This window comes from Dermochelys coriacea, chromosome 14 (assembly GCF_009764565.3).
Source record: "Dermochelys coriacea isolate rDerCor1 chromosome 14, rDerCor1.pri.v4, whole genome shotgun sequence".
NCBI lineage: Eukaryota > Metazoa > Chordata > Testudines > Dermochelyidae > Dermochelys > Dermochelys coriacea.
In genome coordinates, this window is record NC_050081.1 from 25,341,851 (window position 1) to 25,363,815 (window position 21,965).

The following is a 21,965-nucleotide window of genomic DNA, read 5'->3' on the forward strand; positions in this document are numbered from 1 at the left end:
TGTAATAAGCATATGGGCTACAATCTGCACATAGAGCTGATTCCTTTGTATCATGCACCTTTGAATTGGCCTCCAGGTAATTGTACAGCACGTTGACTGAGATAGTGAGGTCTCCAGTGTTAAAGGGGTAGGAGCGGTTCCAGCCTTGGGGCCCAAACTTGCGTCTTTCTGCCACCACGGCATGGAAATAACAGAGAGCAAACAGGATGCTTTTGAACTCGTTCTCCCGAGCACACATCTCCAGGGTGTCCTGAAATGGAAACAGATCAGCAATGTTGTGCATTTCCACCATACCTTCCATCTCAGGGCTCTACGGGGGTCACAAACACTAATGAACTCAGGGCCTGGTGAATCCTCTTGCCCAGTGGCCCTGCAACATGGCAGCTTCATCCACTCATTTCTGCAGCAGCTAAGCAGTTTGGGTTTTTAAATTAAGCTTTGAGCCCATATAGTACTGAGCAAACCTTCCAAATGTTCCCTGGTACAGTGATGAGTGCCCAGGTCTGCAGAGTACAGAGTGCTGTGAGCTAACTGCAGTCCAAACCTTGGGCAGAATGCATGGCCTGGAGGGCTGGGCTGGGCCCTGGTGAATTCCACCAAGACTGGGGGAAGAACCTCCCTTCACCACATACACACACTTCACAGCCCCACTCCTGCCTCAGCTAGCCAAGGGGGAGCCTCTCTGAGCTCTGATTAACTCATGAATCAGGGTAGGTCGCTGGTTTCTATGAGACTGGAAATGCTGTGGCAGCTTTCTATGCTACTGCAATATTAAATACCCCCTGAAGCACTGAGCAGGCAGGTCTGGCTATTGACTGCAGAGCTCTGTTATTGAAGTTGTCATGGGGACAGCAGAAGGTTCAGACAACCAGGGCTTTTGGGCCCTGGAAAGGTGAGAGGACAGCTTGGGCTTTTGGCCCCCAGGGGGAGTTTAGACCTTTGACACTGAGAATAGACACATCTCCTCTCCCCCTCTCCTTATGCATAGCGATCGAGGGGACCTGATGTTCTTTGCTGTGCTTGAATTCCTTGTTCCCCATCTCACTAGCTCTTACAGCAACTTAGCTGCCTCGCTCTCCTCTGCTTCCATATCTGCTGCTGCACCTAGCAGTAGTGGATGAGCGTTTTAGCTGGATATTTCCACTGAAATGATCAGCAGTGAACTGGCACCACACTGAGATCAATGGGGCAGTTCACATTTCTTCTGCAGGAGTGCTTTAAGCAGACACTGCTGCTGGGGTTACACAGAGGTTTCTCTCAGAGGTTTCTTAACCATGGCAAGTGCTACGCATGAAAGCTCGGGGTCTGGCAAATGATTCTTTGGTCACAGAATCATGGGACATGGAGGGCTGCGCTTTGACTCCTCAAAACTGTTGTCTGTCAGGGACTTCCAGAATGCTTCAGCCTTCTCCTCCCACCTGTCCCAAACCACGCATGCATTCACCCATTGTCAGTCAGCTGGCTGCAGACTGGCAGGATGAGTTGTCAAAGGCTCAATAAACTGATTAAAACCAAAGAGATATAGTGTTGAGGGCCCCAAAGATAAGAGAACAGCCCAGAGCCTTTCACCCCTGCCTCAGTCCCTGGGTCTGAGGCTCCTGGCTTGTGAACTGGTATTGCCCACCTGCCATAACCATGGGCCTCTGTAGTGGGCATGCCTAAAGTACTGACTCTGCCTGCTCTGACTAACGTAATCCACCACATAAACTGGCTGCCTGCAAAGCCCTCTTGTGTTCCTAGCTCTACGGGTGACTAGTGCTCGCACAGCTGACTAGGGACGAGGGGTGCAGCAGGCCAGAGCAGAGATCTGAGTTTGGGACAGAGAACCATTCGAGAGTCACCACTGTAACAGAAGCACTGTAGCATTGCGACCTGAAAATGAACTCTTCAGTGCTCCAGGGATTCATTAGCATTATTTACCTTGAGGGAGGTCAGGGCCAGAGGAAAGAGCAGTACATTACCCGAGAGGGGCTTCATTTCCATGGATGATACATTCTGAGGAAAACAAGCCTAACTGCCCTCTCTCTTCCAGCGTGTTCACCTGATAGATACAACCTTCTTGTACTGAGCACACACCCAGCATGTACCAGGAGGAACTGCCAAGTAGTGGGGAGCATAACAAAACTGGACCTCTGACGCTATGCACTGATGGCAGTTCTGCTGCCCATCTTCCAGGCTGTGCTCTGCATAGTGAGTAGGTAACGGGCAATGTCGAACTGTCGGCGGGCTGGGAGGTGGAGGGGCGGAGAGCCTGAGTCATTGAGTCAATGAAGAGGAACAAAGGAAGCCAGCTTTCAGGGCTGAGCTGGGAGTGTGCAAGCAATGTTTCAGCGATAAGGCTTTGAGTGGGAGGCAAGCTGGCTGGGTCCATCTCCAGTGGAGTGAGTCTCTCTCACAGCAAGGAAGAGGATGTACAGGGCATAAAATCAAAACACAGAGCCCTGCACCCCAGCAGCCCCTAAACATGAGGGAATTGGAGCCCTCCCAGCAGGGAATTGTGAGCCTGATCCTACTCGGGGTGGGAGGCTCTGTTAATTGAAAGTGGGAGCTGATTCCATCGCTCCCAACCCGGCTGGGCACCTGTTGTAACTGTCATCTTGTTTTCCCTTGTGACTGTCGTTGCAGCTTTTGATTTAAAGCCAGAGAGGCTCAGGGGTTTCTGCTGTAACTAAGACACCATCCCCCGACTATGGCTTCTGGCACTCCAGTGCCAGAGGTACGGCTCTACACTGCTTCTGAAAGCTGGTCTTTCTGTTGGTCTCCGCTCCCTTCATGCACCCATGTCATGGTAACAGCAGCCATGGGAGCGCCCTTTTTGTCATGGAACTGTGCATTGGAATCCAAAATGCTAATTAAAAATATTTCTATTTCTTGTGACTGGAGAGAAAACCTTACAGTGCGATCCTGGTGTAAGCCAGTGCAGTGATGTCTGCTTGAGTCTGCAGTCAGCCTGAAAAAATAGCTAAGGGAGGAGTGGATTACCCATTCACCTCACTGGGGCATTCACATGGAAAGCTAATGACAACTATTTTAGTGCCTGCCTTGTTAACTATTTCACTACTGATTTTTTGGGCAGACGCATCCAGCCCATGTTTTCATCCCCAGATCCCAAATGGCCTTCCATGTTTCCTGAGTGCCAAAACTTCCAGCTTTGCACTGATGACCTCTCTGATGCAGCTGTGTGTTGCTGATACATTGAGAACTGAAGATGGGAGTGAGGTTAGCATAAAATGAACAATTTAATAGCAAAATACGTAAAACAAAGGGTTGCTGTACTGATTATATGATTCAACTTCATGCCCATCGTTAACAATTTCCATTTCTTAGATTACCCAACTCTGCGGCAGATTCCCAGGCTGCTGCACTGCCCCACTGCAGAATTCAGGGACCTTGCTAGGGAAGAGAGGTCCCGCTTGCCATGAAACGTGCCGATCCTTGTTTAATGGGAATCATGGGCATCATGAGCAATCACTGCCATGTTGTCCCCTCAGTTAGGGAGCAGCTTCTAAACTCCCTCAGTTTTTAGGGCGCTGCTTTGCAGATATTATGAAAGAAAAGGGTCAAAGCATCCTACCACGCTTGGAGCCCATTCTTTCCTCCAGCAACCTCCCAGTGACTTCAAGGGGACTTTAGTCGAATGAAACCTAAGAAAGGATCTGGCTCATAGCCTCATTTGGCCTCTCTCTCTATTTAATCCCGACCTTTTCTTTAGCTACAAGACCAGAACAATATTCCCCCTGTACAATAATAAGCCTTCTTGTGGCTTTCAGCTGAGCTAAATTTGAACATCCATTCCGTACGCTGAGCAAGAATGGAACACAAAGCAGTGAAATGAGGTGTAAAGGTTCTCCTCCCACACATTGCAGGATTTTGTGATAAGAGGCATTTTATAATGCTCTAGCAATTTAGAAAATGTTAATTACTATCTGATTGAAATGAGCACAGGCAGGATGAAAACATTACTTTGGGGGAAGGTTCCCCTCCCCTATTGTGTGGGACTTTCTGTGCAATTCAAAATGATGAATGGCTGTGGATAAAAATGGAATAATCTTCACTGACTGTTCACATTAACCCCTACCTGGAACCTCCCACCTGCACCTCCCTGGAGACTCTCTTCCTTATACTGCAGACACCTTCAAAATCAGAGCATCTAACAGAGTACACATGGCACAGCACCTTCACCTGACAAGCCTGGCTCCCCTTGTGCTCTTGGGCTGTAGGCTACACTGCTGCTGGCCCTGAACAACTACACAAGGGTACACCCTGCAAAGCTTGATGCTTGTGTTCCTAATGAGCAATGACTGGCCATGCCAACAGTAGCCTTAAAACCTTCTCTACTGGCCAGAAGGACCATGTGGGCACAGAGGGGCATCTTTTAAAGAGCATTCCACCTGCTGCTCTGTCATGCATAGAAGCAGCTGACAAGGTCAGAATGCCTCTAGGGACTGCTCTGGGGCAGATGGCCTCCATCTCCCTCACTTCCCACAGCAAGGGCTCTCGCTGGGAGACCTCTGCATGGGAAAGCATGACTTCACTGCCCAGCTGTGGGTGGAACAAGGCAGCTGCTCTGCACCAGCTAGTGATCCAGGGCTGTTTTAGGATAAGTGAAGAATAGCATGGGGATTTAGGGAGACAGAATACAGCTAGCCAGCTGGGATTTGGCTAAGCCTGGGGATAATGCCCCAGTCTCTAGGGAAAGATGCCATAGGATTCTTGATATACATGAGTGGCCAGGGCCTTGGCTTTATCCCATCCACAAGAGAGGACAGGCAATAGCACAGCAGTCCCTAGCACTAGAAATGGCATTGCCCCAGTGCTGACTCGAAGCAAAGATGGCTCTAGACTGAATCTCCATATCAGTGCCCAGGGATTTCCTTGTAGGCTCCTGTCCAAGCAGAGTGTATGAGATTCAGGTGGTTTTGATCACTCACAGCTATCAAGTTGTTCCCTCTTTATTTAAATATGCAGTGGAAAAATGAATCTAATTCAGAGTCGGTCCCTATTTTCCGTACACAGCCGTTAACAAGAAAAAGGACATTTGTGAACAGTTCCTACACTGTGGTCTCAGAGATACCATGTACTTAGAATAAGAGACAAGTGCCATATCTCAGATACCACGGTACAGTAATAACTGGGAGCCCATGCTGACTTTTAACGACCACTCTGTGTGGTTGTCTATTGATATAGACTGTGTATAATACTCGTGTAGTAACATACACACATAAAATTAAGGGCTTCCTACCAACAACTGTTCTTGTTCTTATGGGGCTGGAATGTTGAAGATGGCCTACTTTGTCCCTGGTTGATAATGGGGCCATGATCTGAAGACAGATCTGAGGGTCTCTCTCAGAGGGTCTGACTTCAGTGAGGCCTGCAGCTGAGTTTGCCTGCCTTTTTGGGCCAAGGCACAAAGCCCGATACTTTGAATAACAAACAAGACCATGGCCTGTCCCAGGGCACAAGCACGCATGTGCATCTGATTCCAGATACATAGAGGGGCTAAAGATACCAGGCCTTCTTTTCCAGGTCTTTGGGGCTCAGATCAGACCCAGCATCTGTCTTAGCTACTGTTGGAATGCAAAGTATTTTATATGATACAAATACATCATCTGGCTTTTTCCTAAATATGGAACAGAAATATTTATTGAGCACTTCTGCCCTTTCCGCATTATTATGGATAATTCTACCATTTCCATCTAGTTATAGATCAATACCATTGTTAGGATTTTTTTTGTTCCTAACATACCTGAAAAACTCCTTCTCTCTGCTGCCCATAGATTTCTCCTCATATCCTTTTGCTTCTCTTTTCAATTCTGTACAATACCTAGCTTCTGATTTATATTCATTGCTATCAAATTCTACTTTCTTCCATTTGTTGTACACATTTTTTTTAAAGGGACTGCTAAGTGCTAATATGTACAAACCAGCTGGAGGAAAACACACACTAACTGAAAAATCAAGTAAGGGGAGAAGGTGGAGTATGACTAACCCATAAAACTCTGAGTAACCTAGTTACCCCTTAATGAACACATTACTACAATATATTTTTATTTTTTACACTTGCTTTCACTTTCCCTCTAAGCCAGGTTGTGGCTTTTTAGGCATCTAGTAAAATGTCCTTAAACAGTTTTAAATTATCATTGGGTTTGGTGTTATTTTGTTTGTTTGTTTGTTTGAACTCCCTCTCAACTGATCTGGCTCATAATTCTTTTTAGCTTTTTGAAACTGGCCCTTTTAAAGCACCAAGTATATATTACTGATCTGGACTTTATTCTGTTGGCACTTAATAAACGGGATCAAATCATGATCAGTTTTATCTAAGTTAGCAGTAATTTCAGTTCTCTGATCAATTTCTCTTTATCTATCAACATGAGGTCTAATACAGAATTCTCTCGAGTTGGATGCAACCCTTTTTGAATTAGGAAATTATCTGAAATTTTTAGAAATTCCAAGGAGATTTTAGTACTGGCAGCATGAGACCTCCAGAATGTGTCACTCAGACTGAAGTCGTCCATGATCACACAGCTTTTTCCCTACACATTTATACATAGTTCTGTAAGAAGCTGATCACCTATAGCAGACATCACGCCTTGTGCTTTATCTGTTAAGACAGTGATCCTTAAGCATTCTAAATAAGAACATAATAACGTAAGAACGGCCATACTGGGTTAGACCAAAGGTCCAACTAGCCCAGTATCCTGTCTTCTGACAATGGCCAGGGCCAGGTGCCCCAGATCACTTACTTCTGAACTGTTGGTGACTTGGAAACAGGTAATGCTACTTTGGACATAGAATGCCACTCCCTTGCCCCTTTTGCCCACTCAATGCTTCCTAAATAGATTGTAAGCAGAGATTCTACAAGGTTATGCAGTGGCCACCTGGGAGCAGAAAGTAGCAGATATGCCACATACATTGTGCTGCGCATCTGGATACAGTAGTTCTTAACTAATCTGGCAACCTGTTTGGTTACTGTAGCTACCTCATGAAGGAAGCCAGTGATTCCTATGGAATGTCACCATACCTGGTTGAAGTTATCCAGGGCCTTGTGGAGGTTGGCATGCATCCCAGTTGGAGGTTCATTAGTGATTTTGATGGAGTTCTCCAGGATGCCCTGGGGGATGATGTGGCCATCGGATGAAGGAGCAGGCTCCGCACTAATGAAGATCCGGAACTCCTGATGGCTGCCTTCACTGTGTTGCTCAAGTTTTTTCTCCAGAGAACTCAGCCACTTGGCCACCAGATGGATGTTCTAGTATGGAGAAATTGGACAATACTTTGTCAACTGCTGGCATTTACATCTGGAGTGAGCAGCCATCAAATATAGCACCAACATGAGATCAAGGAGTCCCCTCACACTCCAGAAGTCAGCACCTTTCCTAACAAAGAGTGTAATCCATGTCTGCAGACATACAGTGGGCTTAAGGCCTGAGATTTTATACATTCTAAAATTAAAAATAATCAAGACAAAGAACTAGCGATTAGAGAAACAGCTCTCAGATTGTTTGTTTTCTTAGGCATGATAATCTGTTTGTTACATTAATGTAAGGCTGTCGAAGCCGCATTATTTTCCCAGAAAAGGGAAAGTTTCCTTAGACAGATGCAGTGAAACTGTTTGATAATTTTTAGTAAAATAATTCACGCTCAGTGTCAGCAGATGTCCGTTCCCAGGAAACCAAGTTTAACAGACTTTTCAGCATAACAACATCAAAGCTTTGTTTATTCGTACAACTGGGCTTCTAATGAAAATGGGCTTCTAATGCCCATCAGTAAATTAACACACACACTTGTTCAGGGCTACACACAAGTGGGACATTGGTGGAAACCCTGTAGTGTTTCCGTAGCCTAGTGTCCTACACAGCTGACCATTCTACTGACATGACAGGAAATGGGCCTTTCTCCTGAGAGACTCAGGAGGAGGCAGGGCACAGACAGCTGGGGATTGTGGGTAAAAATGATCTGGCAGCATGACTCGCCTTTCCCCAGTTATTTATTAGTTGAGGATGACAAATACAGGAAAACACCTGGCTAAATTCTGGAGGCCTGGGACTGACCCAGACCTTAGTTGAGGGGCACATAAGGTGGCTAAAAGGTGCAATAGAAACTGACAATCCATCAAGATGATCAACACCACCTAGAACACAGAAACCAAAAAGAGAGGGAATCTTACACAGAAGTTAATGGGGATAAGAAGAAAAGATGCCTTGGGAGGATGTGACCACTGCTGCTCCAGACTCCAATTCTGGTCCCTCTTGTGAGATACTGATGGAGAGGTTGTGGTCAGAAGCAGAGGAGAAGGTGAATAGCAGTGTTGGTTTGTTTGTTTGTTCCACAGGAAAGGAGGGAAGCCTGAGACAGTATGATAACAGCCTGGATCAGAGCCACAGCTGTTAGTACTTTTGCCCAGGAATCTGGTTCAGGGATGATCTATCACTAAGACACAGAACCTGACATGAGGCAGGAAGGACTGGCTGGTGTTACATTATCTGCAGGCTGCTACAGGTGGCACATCGAAGAGAAGGCAGAGTGTGCTAGGTTATATATAGAAACAGGGCTGTGCAGTGTGCTAAACTGGGCCAGTGAATGTGCCCTTTCCAGTTGCCATGTCATGACTTCGCATTTAGGGGCAAAGGTCCTGTGTGTAAGTACAGATTTCTCTACTGATATTCTACAATAGTTGCCATTAAAAATCAGCATTTACCTAGGGTATCTGAGATACTGCAGTTATATCCCATTGATGTGCAAGGTAACTACTGGCAAAGGTTGACCCCCTAATAGAGACCACAGCCTGTATATAACTGATGCCAAAGAATGAAAGGAGACACAGAAGCAAGGCTGCCTCCAACCTTGCTGATTAACTCAGTTAGACTACACATTTGCTATGCCCAGAAACCACTCCCTGAACCTGTTATCTTGCTAGTATCAGAAAACAGGAGCCATATTCTCTTCTGGTGTTACTTGGGGTAGCTCCATAGAATTCAGAGTAGCTTTCTGGATTTGCATCTTGCTGTGTGAGAACCAGATATTCAAAGGTATGTAGGCACCCCAAAATAGGCAACTGGTGGGACTGTCAGAAATGCCTATGGAGGTTGGGCATGTAACTCCACAGATTTCAATAGACATGTCCACTAGACATGTTTGAAAATCACACTAAATTCCAATCTGCATTTGTAGGCACCTAATAATCTTTGAAAATCTGTCCCCGAGTGTCTACTTACTTCCTACATCTTTTTAGTGCTACCTGCAGCATGCTTTGCCTGCAGTTCAGCGTGGAATGTGCCACAGCAAAGCCACAGGGACTGTTTAAAATATCGGGAGGCATGGGGAGGTGCAAAGGGGAGGCAAAATGCAGAGACCACAACAAAACCCATGGGGCTGTGTTTAAATGAGTAACAAGTCAATGGGTCTCCGTTTCTTTGACCCAGGCACCGTGTTTTTCAAATGCAAATGCAGATGGCTATCCTTGCAGCATGTGACTCTTTGTAGAAGGCATTCATCCAGGAGCTGGGACTGAATTCTCTCTTGACAGGCAGCTAGTGATGATGGTGCACTTTAGACCAGTTTGCAAGGCAGCTAGTGTGTGTATTGTGTTTTGATGTTAGGCAGATTTTTATTGAGGCCTGTTATCCTATATCAGTGATTCTCAAACTTGTTCTGCCACTTGTGCAGGGAAAGCTCCTGGCGGGCCGGGCTGGTTTGTTTACCTGCTGCATCCGCAGGTTTGGCTGAACCACCCCGACCCGCCAGGGGCTTTCCCTGCATAAATGGCGGAACAAGTCTGGGAACCACTATGCTACATACAAGGCAGCGTTTAATCAATACAAAATGACACACACAAATCTACATTAAAATGTTATATTAAAGCTTCAAAGTCGTACTCAGAAGCTAGGAAATGCCAGCATTTAGGCTGTCCATCGAACTTTAATTTGGCCCCCATGTGCATATGCATCACAATGCAATCTATGATTATGTGATCACATGATTTTTTTTCACAGGACCTCTGCTGGAGCTTAGTCTGGGCCAGAAGTGAGGTTTATGAGTAAGTATGCAGCTTCCACAGTGGTGGCACTTCAGGAATGCATGTAGTACTAAAGAGAAGAATAATTGTCCAGGAAATGAACAGACACTGGATGGAGAGGTTAGATACTTCTCTCCCACAGGAAGTGGCTTGCATCCCTCAGTTCCAATCAAATAGTACCCCAGAAGGAGAGGGTGCAGATGTGGCTTTCAATCATGTTGACAGAATGCAAGGTTTCTAGTTTAGAGCTTAAATAAATAAAATAATAAATACATAAAATCACAGCTTTCCTTTCCTTTAATGATTTGGGACCATGCTAGTATTAAGTGGAGCAGGAGGGAATCATGGGTCCCGAGGGGTCCTTTCTGTTGTAAAATATAACGGTGAGAAAAACAGCGGACAAAATGCAATTATACCCTGAGTGTTAATGCAGCAGTTCTTTCCCACTGCAGTCAGGGCTAGAAATGGCAAGGAAATCCCACAGAGTCCAGGCAATCAACATGCTCTATTACAACTAGTCCAATAGCAAAACAAGAATTGAGAGACATACACAACCAGCCATAAAGAGCTAACATTTTATGGATAAAGCTCAACACCAAAAATATTGTGCCTTAAGTATAAGAATAGATACAGAATGACAATGGTTTTTTTTCTACATCCGTTTTTTTTACAGAATCATGTGGTTGAAAAAAGTCTTTTGATTCAACTTGTGTTGATGTGATGCTACTGAATAATACTTTCTGGTATTGCTAGCCTTCTGAAGATTGATGCAAAGAGCATTTCTGATCTGATGGCTAATGGAGGGTCAGTGCTGGGAGAAACAACTCCAGACAGTCTATTTATGCTTTATTCCTTTTTTTTTATGCAACTATTAAAATTTAAATAGAGTGAAGGGGGAAAAAGGAAAACAGATTAGTATACAATTTGTTGGCATTAAGGATTTATGGCCTCGGTCAGATGAACAGTCCCTCAAAGGAAAGAAGTAAATAAGAAAATGGGGCAAATTTTCATAGAAAAAAAGGACTGTAATACTGTGAAGATGATTTATAACTCCAAGGGGAACTCTGCAATTTGCTCCACCACATGAGCCTTTCCCACCAGCCAAACAACATTCTCCACCACACTTCTGAAAGCATATGTTGCACCAGTTTTCTATCTTTTTCGCTTCCACAAATTAACTCTGGAGGCCTCATAGTAAATGGGATTAAATAGTCATGTCATTGCTTTCCCATATATTTTTCTATGTCAGATTTTGAATCCTGTGACAGAGCCCTTGTGTGAGTCAGGTCTGGATGAGTGCACGTCAGTAGGCATTGGAAAGCACCTCTGAATCCCCCATATATTTACAGCTAAGGCTTATGGCTAGGCTGCATGCAGAGGGATGCAAATCTCGCAGGCTGCTTTTGCGGAATTGTCTCAAGTGGAAGTGAAATTGAAGTTTCAAGTGATTTTTTTCCTTATTATTTGTTTAGCTAGCCAGATCTTGCAGCTGGATCCATGCAGAAAGGCTAGCGCCTGCTCCAAGCCCTGGTGAAGTCAGACTACTGGAAAGGCAGAAAAAAGGAAGCTAAAGAGAGAATTGCCACAAATTTACCCCTGCGGTAATGTCACCACTTTTGCAATAAAATGACCATTTGTTCTACAGAGTGTGTGTCAGCCAGAGCAAGTATGCCTGTGTACACGAGTGAACCTGAGTGTGCATATGCAACATCGAAGTGCTTCTTCAGCCATATACTTCAAAGCAGCTTTACCCTGACAGAGGATGTATATCACACGATGCTGGGGTTGCCATAGTAATGATCAGAAATAGTAACACATACAAACCAGCATTTACTTAAGAATTCATTCCCTTCATCTACAGTTTGAAACTGTGTGGAGCCCCTTCACATTTTGGAGACTGCTGGGAATTTCTCCTTCATGCCTTATCCCAAATTGCCTTCCAGAGTAATGACAATTAGCCATTTTTACAAGGTCTGATCATCTCAAGAAACACACTGTGAAAACCATAACTCTGTACAGTAAATCTGAGAACTAGGCTAGACAATGAGAACCCCTAGCATACAGTCCAGGTGGGCTCCCTTCATCAGTTAAAGATGGTTACCTACCTGTACTGTAACTGTTGTTCTTCAAGGTATGGGTGCAGAGGTGTATTTCATTCAGATGTGCGTGTGCTCAGCACACCAAAGCCAGATAACTTTGCTTAGCAGTACCCTTATGGGCAGTGCTCAGGCCCTCTGGCCCCGTAGCCCCTCCCTGGGCTATTTAAGGGCACTGTTGCTCTGACCAGCCTCAGTTCCTTTGCACCAAATTTCAATGGGGCTCAGAGCCTAAAGAATGATTGCAGAACTGCCTCCCTAAAATTTGCATCTGATCAAGATGCAGTCATAATAGCACACATGGCAAAAGTACATATTGAAGACAAAGTAGCATTTGTGACTGCCTGTATCTCCATATGTACTCTTTCTACAAACCTAGGATGGATTTTGTACCAAGTATGCCTTCTGAGGTATCATTTGAAAACTCATAGTTTACTGATCATTATTGTCCTGGTAAAGAATGTGTGGCAACATTGTGTGTAAAGTTATAAGAGTCTACTGTACAACATTATTGAGACATGCTCAAAGTTTAAAAAAGCAGACACAAACCAATTCCCCAAAGACAAAAGGTAAACTGACACCTCAGCCAGGTGTCAAAAAAAATCAAATGGACTATCACCTAGTTAAGTGGCTATTCCTTGGCAGAAAAAGAATCATCAGCAGATGATGTTCAGGGAACAGAAAGTCTGTGGAACAGAAATTTCCAGTTGTTTTACATCTTGGCAAAGAAACAACTGGAGGTTTCTGTTCCACAGACTTTCTGTTCCCTGAACATCATCTGATGATGATTCTCAAAGAGGAGGAAACAATATAAAAACGGAGAACAGAGGCCCCAAATGATCTCTCCCTTCAACTATACTCATGGCAACAACAACACTTGAAGGACAAAGGAAGCATTATTAGACTGGGGAGAGAGCCTGTCTAAAAGGAGTTCAGTCAGTGAGACTGATACAGCATGTGGTGAGAGAGACGCTTTGCTTTGAATTCACTTAGCTTGTTAAATTAGGTATTAGATGCATTTTACCTTTTATTTACTTGTAAGCAATTATGACTTTTATGCCTCATTACTTGTAATCGCTTAAAATCTTTCTTTCTGTAGTTAATAAACTTGTTTTATCTAAACCAGTGTGCTTGGACTGAAGTGTTTGGGAAACTCCATTTGAGGTAAAGTTTGTGCATATAATTTTCTATTAATTAAATGACGGATTTTTATATGAGCTTGTATTGTCCAGGTAGGTGTTGGGCAGTACAAGATGCACAATGCTGGGGGAAGTCTGGGACTGGTAGTTTGCTGGTATTGCCCTGCAGTGTAATTCATGGGTGGCTGGCTATAGCTGGGAGTGATTCACATGCTGGACGCTGTGTGAGAGCAGATCAGGAGTGGTGGCTCTCAGTGTAAAATGCAGTGTAAAACACTGCAGAATTGGCGGGACACAGTTGTTCAACACACTATATTGAACCCTTGGGAATATCACACCTGCTAATGTCCAATATAAAAACATCACCGAGAAATGAGATCGATGTCGCTTGTCTAATGAGCTCATAACCTCGGTGGAGGCACAGTCCAAGCTATCCCTTACACCAGTGAAAAGCAGGATGTTATCCACCTGGAAAACATTTGCATGGAGACTGCTTGACCCTTCATCCCATCCTCAAAGAAAATAAAAAGTCAAGGCTATGAAAAAGACTGCGATTCTGTGATGGAGGTGGCAGGAATCACAGATTCCATGACTTCCCGTGACCTCTGTGACTTTTGCAACTGCAGCTGACCCAAGGCTGCCCGAGCTGCTGGCCCCTTGGAGCACCCAAGGAGTGGTCCTGGGTGCTGCAGGGTCAGTCACATCAGCCACTGCTGGAGTGGCCCCAGGGCCAGTTGCACTGGCCACTGCTTGGGCGGTCCTGCGGCCAGCTGCATCAGCCACTGCTGGAGAGTACTCTGAGGCAAGCCACACCTGCTGCTGCAGGGCAGCTGGCCCTGGAGTTGCCTAATCAGCGGCTGGTGCCACTGTTCCTGGGGGCTGCCCCGGACGCCTTCAGAGCAGCAGTCCCTGGGGCCTTGGAGCAGCAGGTGGCTGGGGGCAGTTAGCCCCTGTTGCCAGGGAAGGGGCTAGCCATTGGCCCCACGGGGTTTGCCCCAGAACAGTGGCCGGGGCCCCAGGAACTGCTAAGTATTAGTCATGGGTATTTATATAAGAAAAGTCATGGATAGGTTATGGGCCATGAATTATTGTTTATTGCCTGTGACCTGTCCATGACTTTTACTAAAAATACCCTTGTCTAAATCTTAGCCTTAACGATGAATGAAATGGCTTAACTGTTTCCAAATACAATGCCAAGCAATGTCTGACATCCAAGGAACGAAGACGCTGTAGGTCTGTATTTGAATAAACCTTTGGAAAAAATACAGATGAGTGTATTGTCTGGTTAATATGAAATTGTGACATCATTTTAGACAAAGGGCTGAGGCCTCAAGGCTACCTTGTTTTTGAAAAACTGAGCGTAGGGAGGGTCTGCCATTAAGGACTGCAGATCACTAGCTCTCCTTGTGGAAGTTATGGCCACAAGAAATGCTATCTTTTGGATGAAATAGTCTTTTTTCTGAGCGAGGCTGCTACTACAGCCATGTGTTTGGTTGCATAGAGCTGAGGACAGGCCAAAGGGGAGCACAGTGTACTGACCGTGTTGACCTGCCAAGAAAAATCTCAGAAACTACTTGTGGCTTGGGGAAATCGCCACATGGAAATAAGTGTCCTGAAGATCCTGAAGGACAGCAAGCCAGTCATTGTGATTCAGTGTGGGAAGAACAGAAGCAACGGTGACTAGGTGGAATTTCATATGTGATGTACTTATTGAAATTGTGGAGATCGAGGCTAGGTCTCATTCCTCCCGTGGACTTGGGGACCAAGAGGAGGAGGAGGAGGAGAATCCCTTTCCCTCCTGCTGCAGGGAGACCTCCTCTCTGCTCCTGAAGAATGCAGAAATGGAACGTGCGGAAAGAGCAGTGGCTTGTGAGAGTGGTCCCTGAAGAGAGTAGTAGTGGGAAGGGGGAATCCAAAGAAATAGGATTTCTGAACCCAATCTCACAGTGCTTAGGATCCATTTGTCCATGGTTACTATGTGCCAAACACTGTAAAAGTGAGACAGGCTGTCCCCAAACTGAAGAGATGAGGATTGAGAGATCGCAGCTGGAATGATGTCCTGGATGTGCAAGTCAAAATGGCTGCTTGCTTGACATTGGAGGAGGGTGGGCTGGCTGGTTAAAATTGGATCCAGAAGACCTCCTCCTCTGTGACCTATGACCCATTCTGGAGAAGTCTTGCTGTCTAATAGTAAAGAATGACTGCTGCAAAACCTACTGTGAGCAATACTGCTGCTGTTGCTGAAAACCCCCATAACAATGAAGCTGGGGTATTGCAGTCTCCAAACGAGCTTTATTTATGGGAAGAGCTACCCTGCCTGAGGTTGAGGACTAGAGAATATGCAACAACTTATGGATATTCTCCTGCACGAACTTGTCCTGCATGCCCAAGGTGGAAGCCTAACACCTCAGGAGGTCCTGGTATTACTTGAAATCCTCAAGCACAGAGAAGGAGAGCCCAGTACTGTGAATCACTCTGTGAGGAGAAGGAAGGAGGAAGCAGGGCCAGTGGAGGCTCCCTGTGGCAGCACTTATTCCTGTATGAGGGGTTCAGGCTGAGATGGCCCAGGGGGAATGACCTCCGACTGAATCTGCAATGGAGGTGGGTCAGAAGGACAGGCTGCAGATTTGGTCGGCAACCTTATCCTGGACTGGGTTGAAGAACAGGATCTTGTAGATCAAGGAAGGTCCCAAATATTCCAAGGAGGCCACTGGGGAGAAGGATATGGCATTTATGTCCAGGAGGTATGGGGCCAGGAGTCCCTGTCCCTACTGCAGGAAAGATGCCTATATTAGTACTGATGGTATTCCAAGGACTTCCGAGAGTGTTGCCTTCAAGGAAAGGGAGAGAAGAAAGATGTCCCCAAATTTGGACCAAGCAAACAACCAGTCTCATCCGAATGCCAATATGGGAATGGCATCAGAACCAAGGATGGAAGAGCAGTGAGCAAGTTAAGTACTGTACCTAAAAAGGCATTGTACTTCCACTCGACACAGGACCAGACAACAATGCTGAAGCTGGGACTGGTATCAATCCCCAAAATGAGGTGTGAACTGAAGCTATTGTCGGTACTGAAGAGAGTGTCTGTGCTGATGGACCCCTTTGTACCAAAAAGGGGACTGACCTCAACTCCGCACTCTGCATCTTAGGTGGTGTGGAATATGGTGCTGCCGACTGAGACAATTCTGCAAACAGACCAGGCAGCACAGAGGACACAGCCAAAGCAGAAGAAGCCACAGCAGCTGAGTGCTTCTGAATTATCGATGAATCAGGAACAGAGAGGTAGAGCAGGTATGATGTAACCTGGGATGCCACCAGTGTAGAGTCAGTCAGTGCTGATGCCGACATTGTCAGTGTCAGACTCAACAGATGCCCCATGCCCAGTACTGAGGTCGATGGTCCAGTGTCCAACAGCTCTCGGTGTGGTACTGGGAAGTGTTTAGATGTGACAACTCCATCCCGTGAACCTGAAGAATCATGGTGCAAGTTAAAAGATGAAGAGGAATCTCTCAAGTCCTGGAATGGCCTTGTCTGTCTTGCAAGACCTCTTCTTCGGAGGACCAGAGGAAGGATAATCCCCTTTCTCTCAGGAGAAATATCAGACCTTGAGCCTAGAGCAACATCTTCAGTTGGAACGATCTGTGGAAGTCCACAATGCCGAAGTGGATCTCATGTCCTGTTTCAGAAGGTATTGCTTGAGGTACAAATATCTTGCCACCTGTGTTTTCTTCAACAATTTACAGATGGAGCACCTTTCCATAATGTGTCCTTCACCAAGGCACAATAAACACTGAGTGTAGGGATCATTACTGGGGATAGCCACGCCACATGACAGATAGAGTTTAAAACTTGCTGAAGGCATCTCAGCAGGCTAAACCCTACTCAACTAACAAAAACTTAAAGGTATCACTATAATTAACTATATACACCAGAATCACGGAAACTCTGGTGACAGAAAAAAAGTGAGGTAAAATACCACACAGAATGTTTCAACTCAAGCAGCAGATGGTGAGAAGGAACTGAGTACAGTTGGGGTGGTGCTGCTCTTACATAGCTAGAGGAGGGGCTACAGGACAGAGGTACTGTGGGCACTGCTAAGAAAAGATTTCCAGCTTTGTTGCGCTGGGTGCATGCACACCTGAGTGGAACACATGTCTGCAACCACTTGAAGAAAAATGAGAGCTATCCACAGATGGACAATGGAATCACTGGAATCCTATTCCCTCATTCATATTTACTGTATAAGGTTGTGTAGCATGTTGTCCCATGAGAAAAAGATACAATTAGTCCAGAATGCCTCCATTTATCCTCACCTAGGATCATGGCCATGTCAGCATGGTCAGAGACAGCTCACAGGTCTACAATGATCAGTACGAATGTTTTGTTCTCAGCCTGCAGCAGATCAACCATTGGTGCCAGGGCTGTCTATGTGCAATATGCAGGCCTAGAACCAGACTGGAGGCCATCTGAGGGCTCCAGGAATTGTCAGATTACCACAACTGTGTCATAAATGTCTCCCTAAAAAGTGAGATTAGAGACTGGATGATAATTAGAGGGATTAACTATGTCAAAAACCTCAAAGTCAATTCCTTAAGTAAACAAGCCGCGCTATGGGTGGTCATTCACAATCTCCTCAAATAATGGACACAATGTTTCCACTAATTGTGAGTAGCCTAGAGGGGCACAGATCCAATTTACCATCGATGTCCTAAGGCTCCTCCAGAATCTGTCAGTAATACTTGCCCAAAGTCAGGCAGAGAGGAACCTGTGTTTGATTCCTGTGCTACCAGTTTTATCTATCGAGGTATGTATATGGCCCCCAAAACCATAGTATCTGAGCTCCTTCCAAACGTGTATGGCTTTATCTTCACGACCCCCCCCCCAAATATGGAAGGATTATGGGGTGCATGAGTAGTTCAAATATTCCCCTCCCATGTCTATTACTTTGTATTTATCAACATTGAATGTCATGTGCCATCACGTTGCCCAGTCACCCTGATTGGCTGGGTGCTTTTGAAGTTCCTCACTTGTCTAACCTAAATCATGTTGTGCCATCTGCCAATTTTGTCAGTTCCCCGCTCCCTCTCTTTTCCAGACAAGAACTAGTCTGAGTACAGAACTTTGTGGCTGCCATTGTTAACTTTTTGCCAGGATGAAAACTGACCATTTATCCCTACTCTTTGTTTCCTATCTCTTAGCCAGTTTCCGACCTATGACAACACTTTGCCCCTTTGCTTCTCACTTCAAGGACTACTTAGTTTCTTTTAGTAGCCTCATGGCAGGGACCTTGTCAAAGGACTTTTGAAAGCCAACATAAAGGAGTTCTCCTTATTTTCTTCCAGACTCATATGCTCAAAAAATTGAGAAAACAAGACTGATATTTGAAGAAGCAGTGAAATACAACTGTTTTTGGGGCACCTACCACACTTCACAACTGTTGTGTCCCTAGAAAGAGTCAATTACATGTGCACATTTTTTTCAGGGCTTTCTAGGAGCAGGGAACTGGGGATGGCAAGTAAAAGATGCATGGCGTACCTGAGAGTCATCTGTTTTAAAACCAGAAGGGACCCCTGTGATCAACTTCTCTGGCCTGCATGACACAGGCCAGAGGATTTCACCCAATGATTCTTGCAGCAGAGGCAATGTTAATGGACCTTTTCTAGAGATATGCTGGTGTCATATTAGTTATCATTATTAACTATTCCGTGTATTATGGTAGTGCCTAGAGACCTCAGATGAGACTGAGGCCTCATTGTGCTAAGTGCTGTACAAATATATGCTGAGAGATGGTCCCTGTCCAGAAGAGTTTATAGTCTTAGTAGACAAGAGAGAGACAGCGTGGGGGAAAAAGATACAACAAAGTGATAGTCTGAAAGTGCTGTTCCATGATTTCTGTTGTCAATTTTGGGGTGGGGCATTGTTTATTTACATTGTATATTATAACAGATGTTCAATGTGTTCTAGGGCAAGAGTGGGAGAGAAAGGAAGACAGGAAAAGATTAGCCAAAGGAAGAAAAGGAAGAGCGGTAAGGGGATTGGGGATGAATGAAAGGGAAAATGATGGCAGGCATGAGGGTAGCCAGAGATATACTGAAGTCAGATGAACGGCAGGGGTTAGGATTGTGGTTGAAATCTGCAGGTACTCAACAGAGGGGGAACAATATTCAGAGTACAAGCTAGCCAGCTGTCTGATGAATCTGAAGGTCCCTGATGAAACTGCTTCTGCAACTGTAAATGGCAGCTTGAGTCTCTGGCTCTCTCCATCCTCAAGGATTTTTTTTTCTTTCCTTGATCCCATATCTTGGGTGGGGAGATGGGCCTGCCTGGCACAGTTCTGGGCCTAAGGGGTGGTGGAAGTAGCTCCAACAAGGCCTCCTATTTCCTGTTTCCCCCACCCTAGAGCTGCAGCACCTACCATAGCCCAGAGTTCAGATCTGGAACTGAATCCGAATCCAAACCTCCAAGGAGTTTGAGGCTGCTGGGGCTCGGGGTTCCAGTTTGGTTCTTTATGAAAATAGGGTTGAATGGCAAAGTCCCTATCTCGATCTGACTTTCCCCAGAGTTTGGAACGGAGTGCTCTGGTTTGATCCAGTTGTGACAGTGCTATGGGACACAGCTTACACTGCAGGGCAGTGCTGACAATCTGACCAGGAACTAAGTCTCTCTGAGCAGTGCTAAGCAGTCAGATGAGGAGAGGCAGGGAAGGCAAACAGGCATCAGGAGTCTCACCCCCACCCACAGCCTTGGTCCAAAGGTATGACTAGAGGGGTCCTCTCCCAGTTTGGAGCACTGGTTTGGAGTGCTGGTTTGGTTTGGAGAAGCCAAAGGGGCAAGCCGGAGACATGGATTGGAGGTGGTGGGGGTGACACCATCTCTACTCTTTTCAGCTGCACCCAGCGACGAGAAGGTCCTGGAGACATGAGCTGATCAGCGCTGCCATTGCTTTGCTGGGGCTCTCCTGAAAGAGAGCGATCTCTTCTTTATTGATGGAGAGGTATACTGGACATTAGTGGTCAATACATGTGCGCCCTCAGGGGAGTGTATCCCACAGTTCTGCTACACTCTGCTGCAATGAAAACACCACGTGCTGAGAGAGGTCCTGATCGGTCCTTGGGGACAAGCATAAGGCATACAGCATGCGTGGCTTACACTGCTTGTGGAATGCACACTGAAAAGGGCCTAGTGTGTGTAACATGTAATAAGAAGTACTCTGCAGCCTTTAGATTTGCATACAGCTTTGGTCTAGGAGCTCATTGTTATTTAATTCAATACATGTCCCTATCTTAGTGAAGCAACAGTGTATGAAAATGGAAAGACACTCAAGAAAGAATTAAATTAACTTGATCACAAAGTGAGGGAAATGGCATTTTGGCTAATGGATGGGGACTGTGGTTAAATTGGGAATCACTAGCATTTGAACTCTTCCTGGCATCAAATTGTCAGGATCTGCTAATGGCAGATGCTAATGCAGGGAGTTTATTTCTCTGGGATTAGGCTGGTGAACATTATTTGCTGATTGTGATGGCTACTTTCCTAGCCTGAGGTTCTGAAGTAGGAGCAGAGAGTTTACCCCAAAGGTCAAATGTGGCCCACAGAATCATAAAATTCAGCTCTTGGGTGCTCCTGTCCTGCAATGGGAGGCTCTCTGCTTCTGGTGAGTCTTCTTGTGCAGAGGAGACCCTCGGGAGGCCAAGTTAGCCACCTGAATAGCTGCTTTGCACTAGGGGGAATTGAAAAAAGCTGCCTTAATGAAGCTAAAGGTGTGGCCCCTGCCTTCTGGCTGCTCTTTGCATGTGAGGCTGGGTTTGTCTGGAGACAGATCCACAATGGAAGTTTGTATAGAGGGAGCCTATTCTCCGAGAGGGACTGTGTTGGTGAGGGGATAAAGATAGTTCTGTGCATATGCTGCTGTGCTGCAGAATGGATCCAGACGGAGTTAGCTTTGGAGAAGGCAGGTGGGAAGAAAGGAGTGAGCTGGAGAGACAGGCTGCCCAAAGCAATGTTCTTGATGTATATATTTTACCTCAAAATGGTCTAGTGTTTCTAATTGCTCTCTCTTGAGTCCATAATTATTACTATTCTTCTGTGATAGTGCCCACTATGTAACAGGTGATTCCCAAACAGACAGAGGTCAGGCTAAGGGAAATCACAACAGATAGAATTTAGACAGGAATCCATTTTGTAATAAGAACCCCACAGCCCTTGCATGCTGAGCCTGCAATGTGGCAGTAGGACTATTCTCTCCCACCCTTTTCTCCCCATTGCCCAGGGCAATATGATGGACAGTTAGTCATCTAGCGAAGGCCTTCAGCAGTACAGCCACTGACAGATACTGGGACAGCTTCCTTTCAAGGCCAGCCAGGGACAACAGCTGGAGGTATAAGGGCCCGCTGGATCACCCAGGGGCCAGCACAGGACTACTCCCTACTCTAGGGTTACCGGTCCAGTCTCAAATGATGGATTGACCATTAGGTCTACATCCATTTTAAAATTAAATGTCACCTCTTCACATGTGAACAGAGAAACAGAGATGAGGGAGAATGCCGGAAAGATGCTCTCAGTGTGACTTTGGTGATAGATTATGTTGACCCCCCTGTGTGTATAACACAAATGGACCAGAGCCATCCATTTCCCCTATTCCTGTACCCTAGTGTGCTGATTTGGGGACACTGTCTGTACAACCTAGGAGTTCTGGTTGACATTATGAAGTTATTC

General features: G+C 45.6%; 1 protein-coding gene across 5 annotated transcripts in view; it reads right to left on the minus strand.

Annotated features, from left to right (window-relative positions):
* DNAH9 (dynein axonemal heavy chain 9) overlaps positions 1–21,965 on the minus strand; it is a 402,978-nt gene that overhangs the window by 24,113 nt on the left and 356,900 nt on the right. For all 5 annotated transcript variants that reach the window (XM_038371718.2, XM_043496454.1, XM_038371730.2 and 2 more), the window contains 2 exons: positions 7,022–7,249; positions 59–250 (listed from right to left, as the gene is read on the minus strand). In XM_038371718.2, coding sequence (XP_038227646.1) covers positions 59–250; positions 7,022–7,249 — 420 coding nt within the window. The remainder of the gene's footprint in view (positions 1–58; positions 251–7,021; positions 7,250–21,965) is intronic.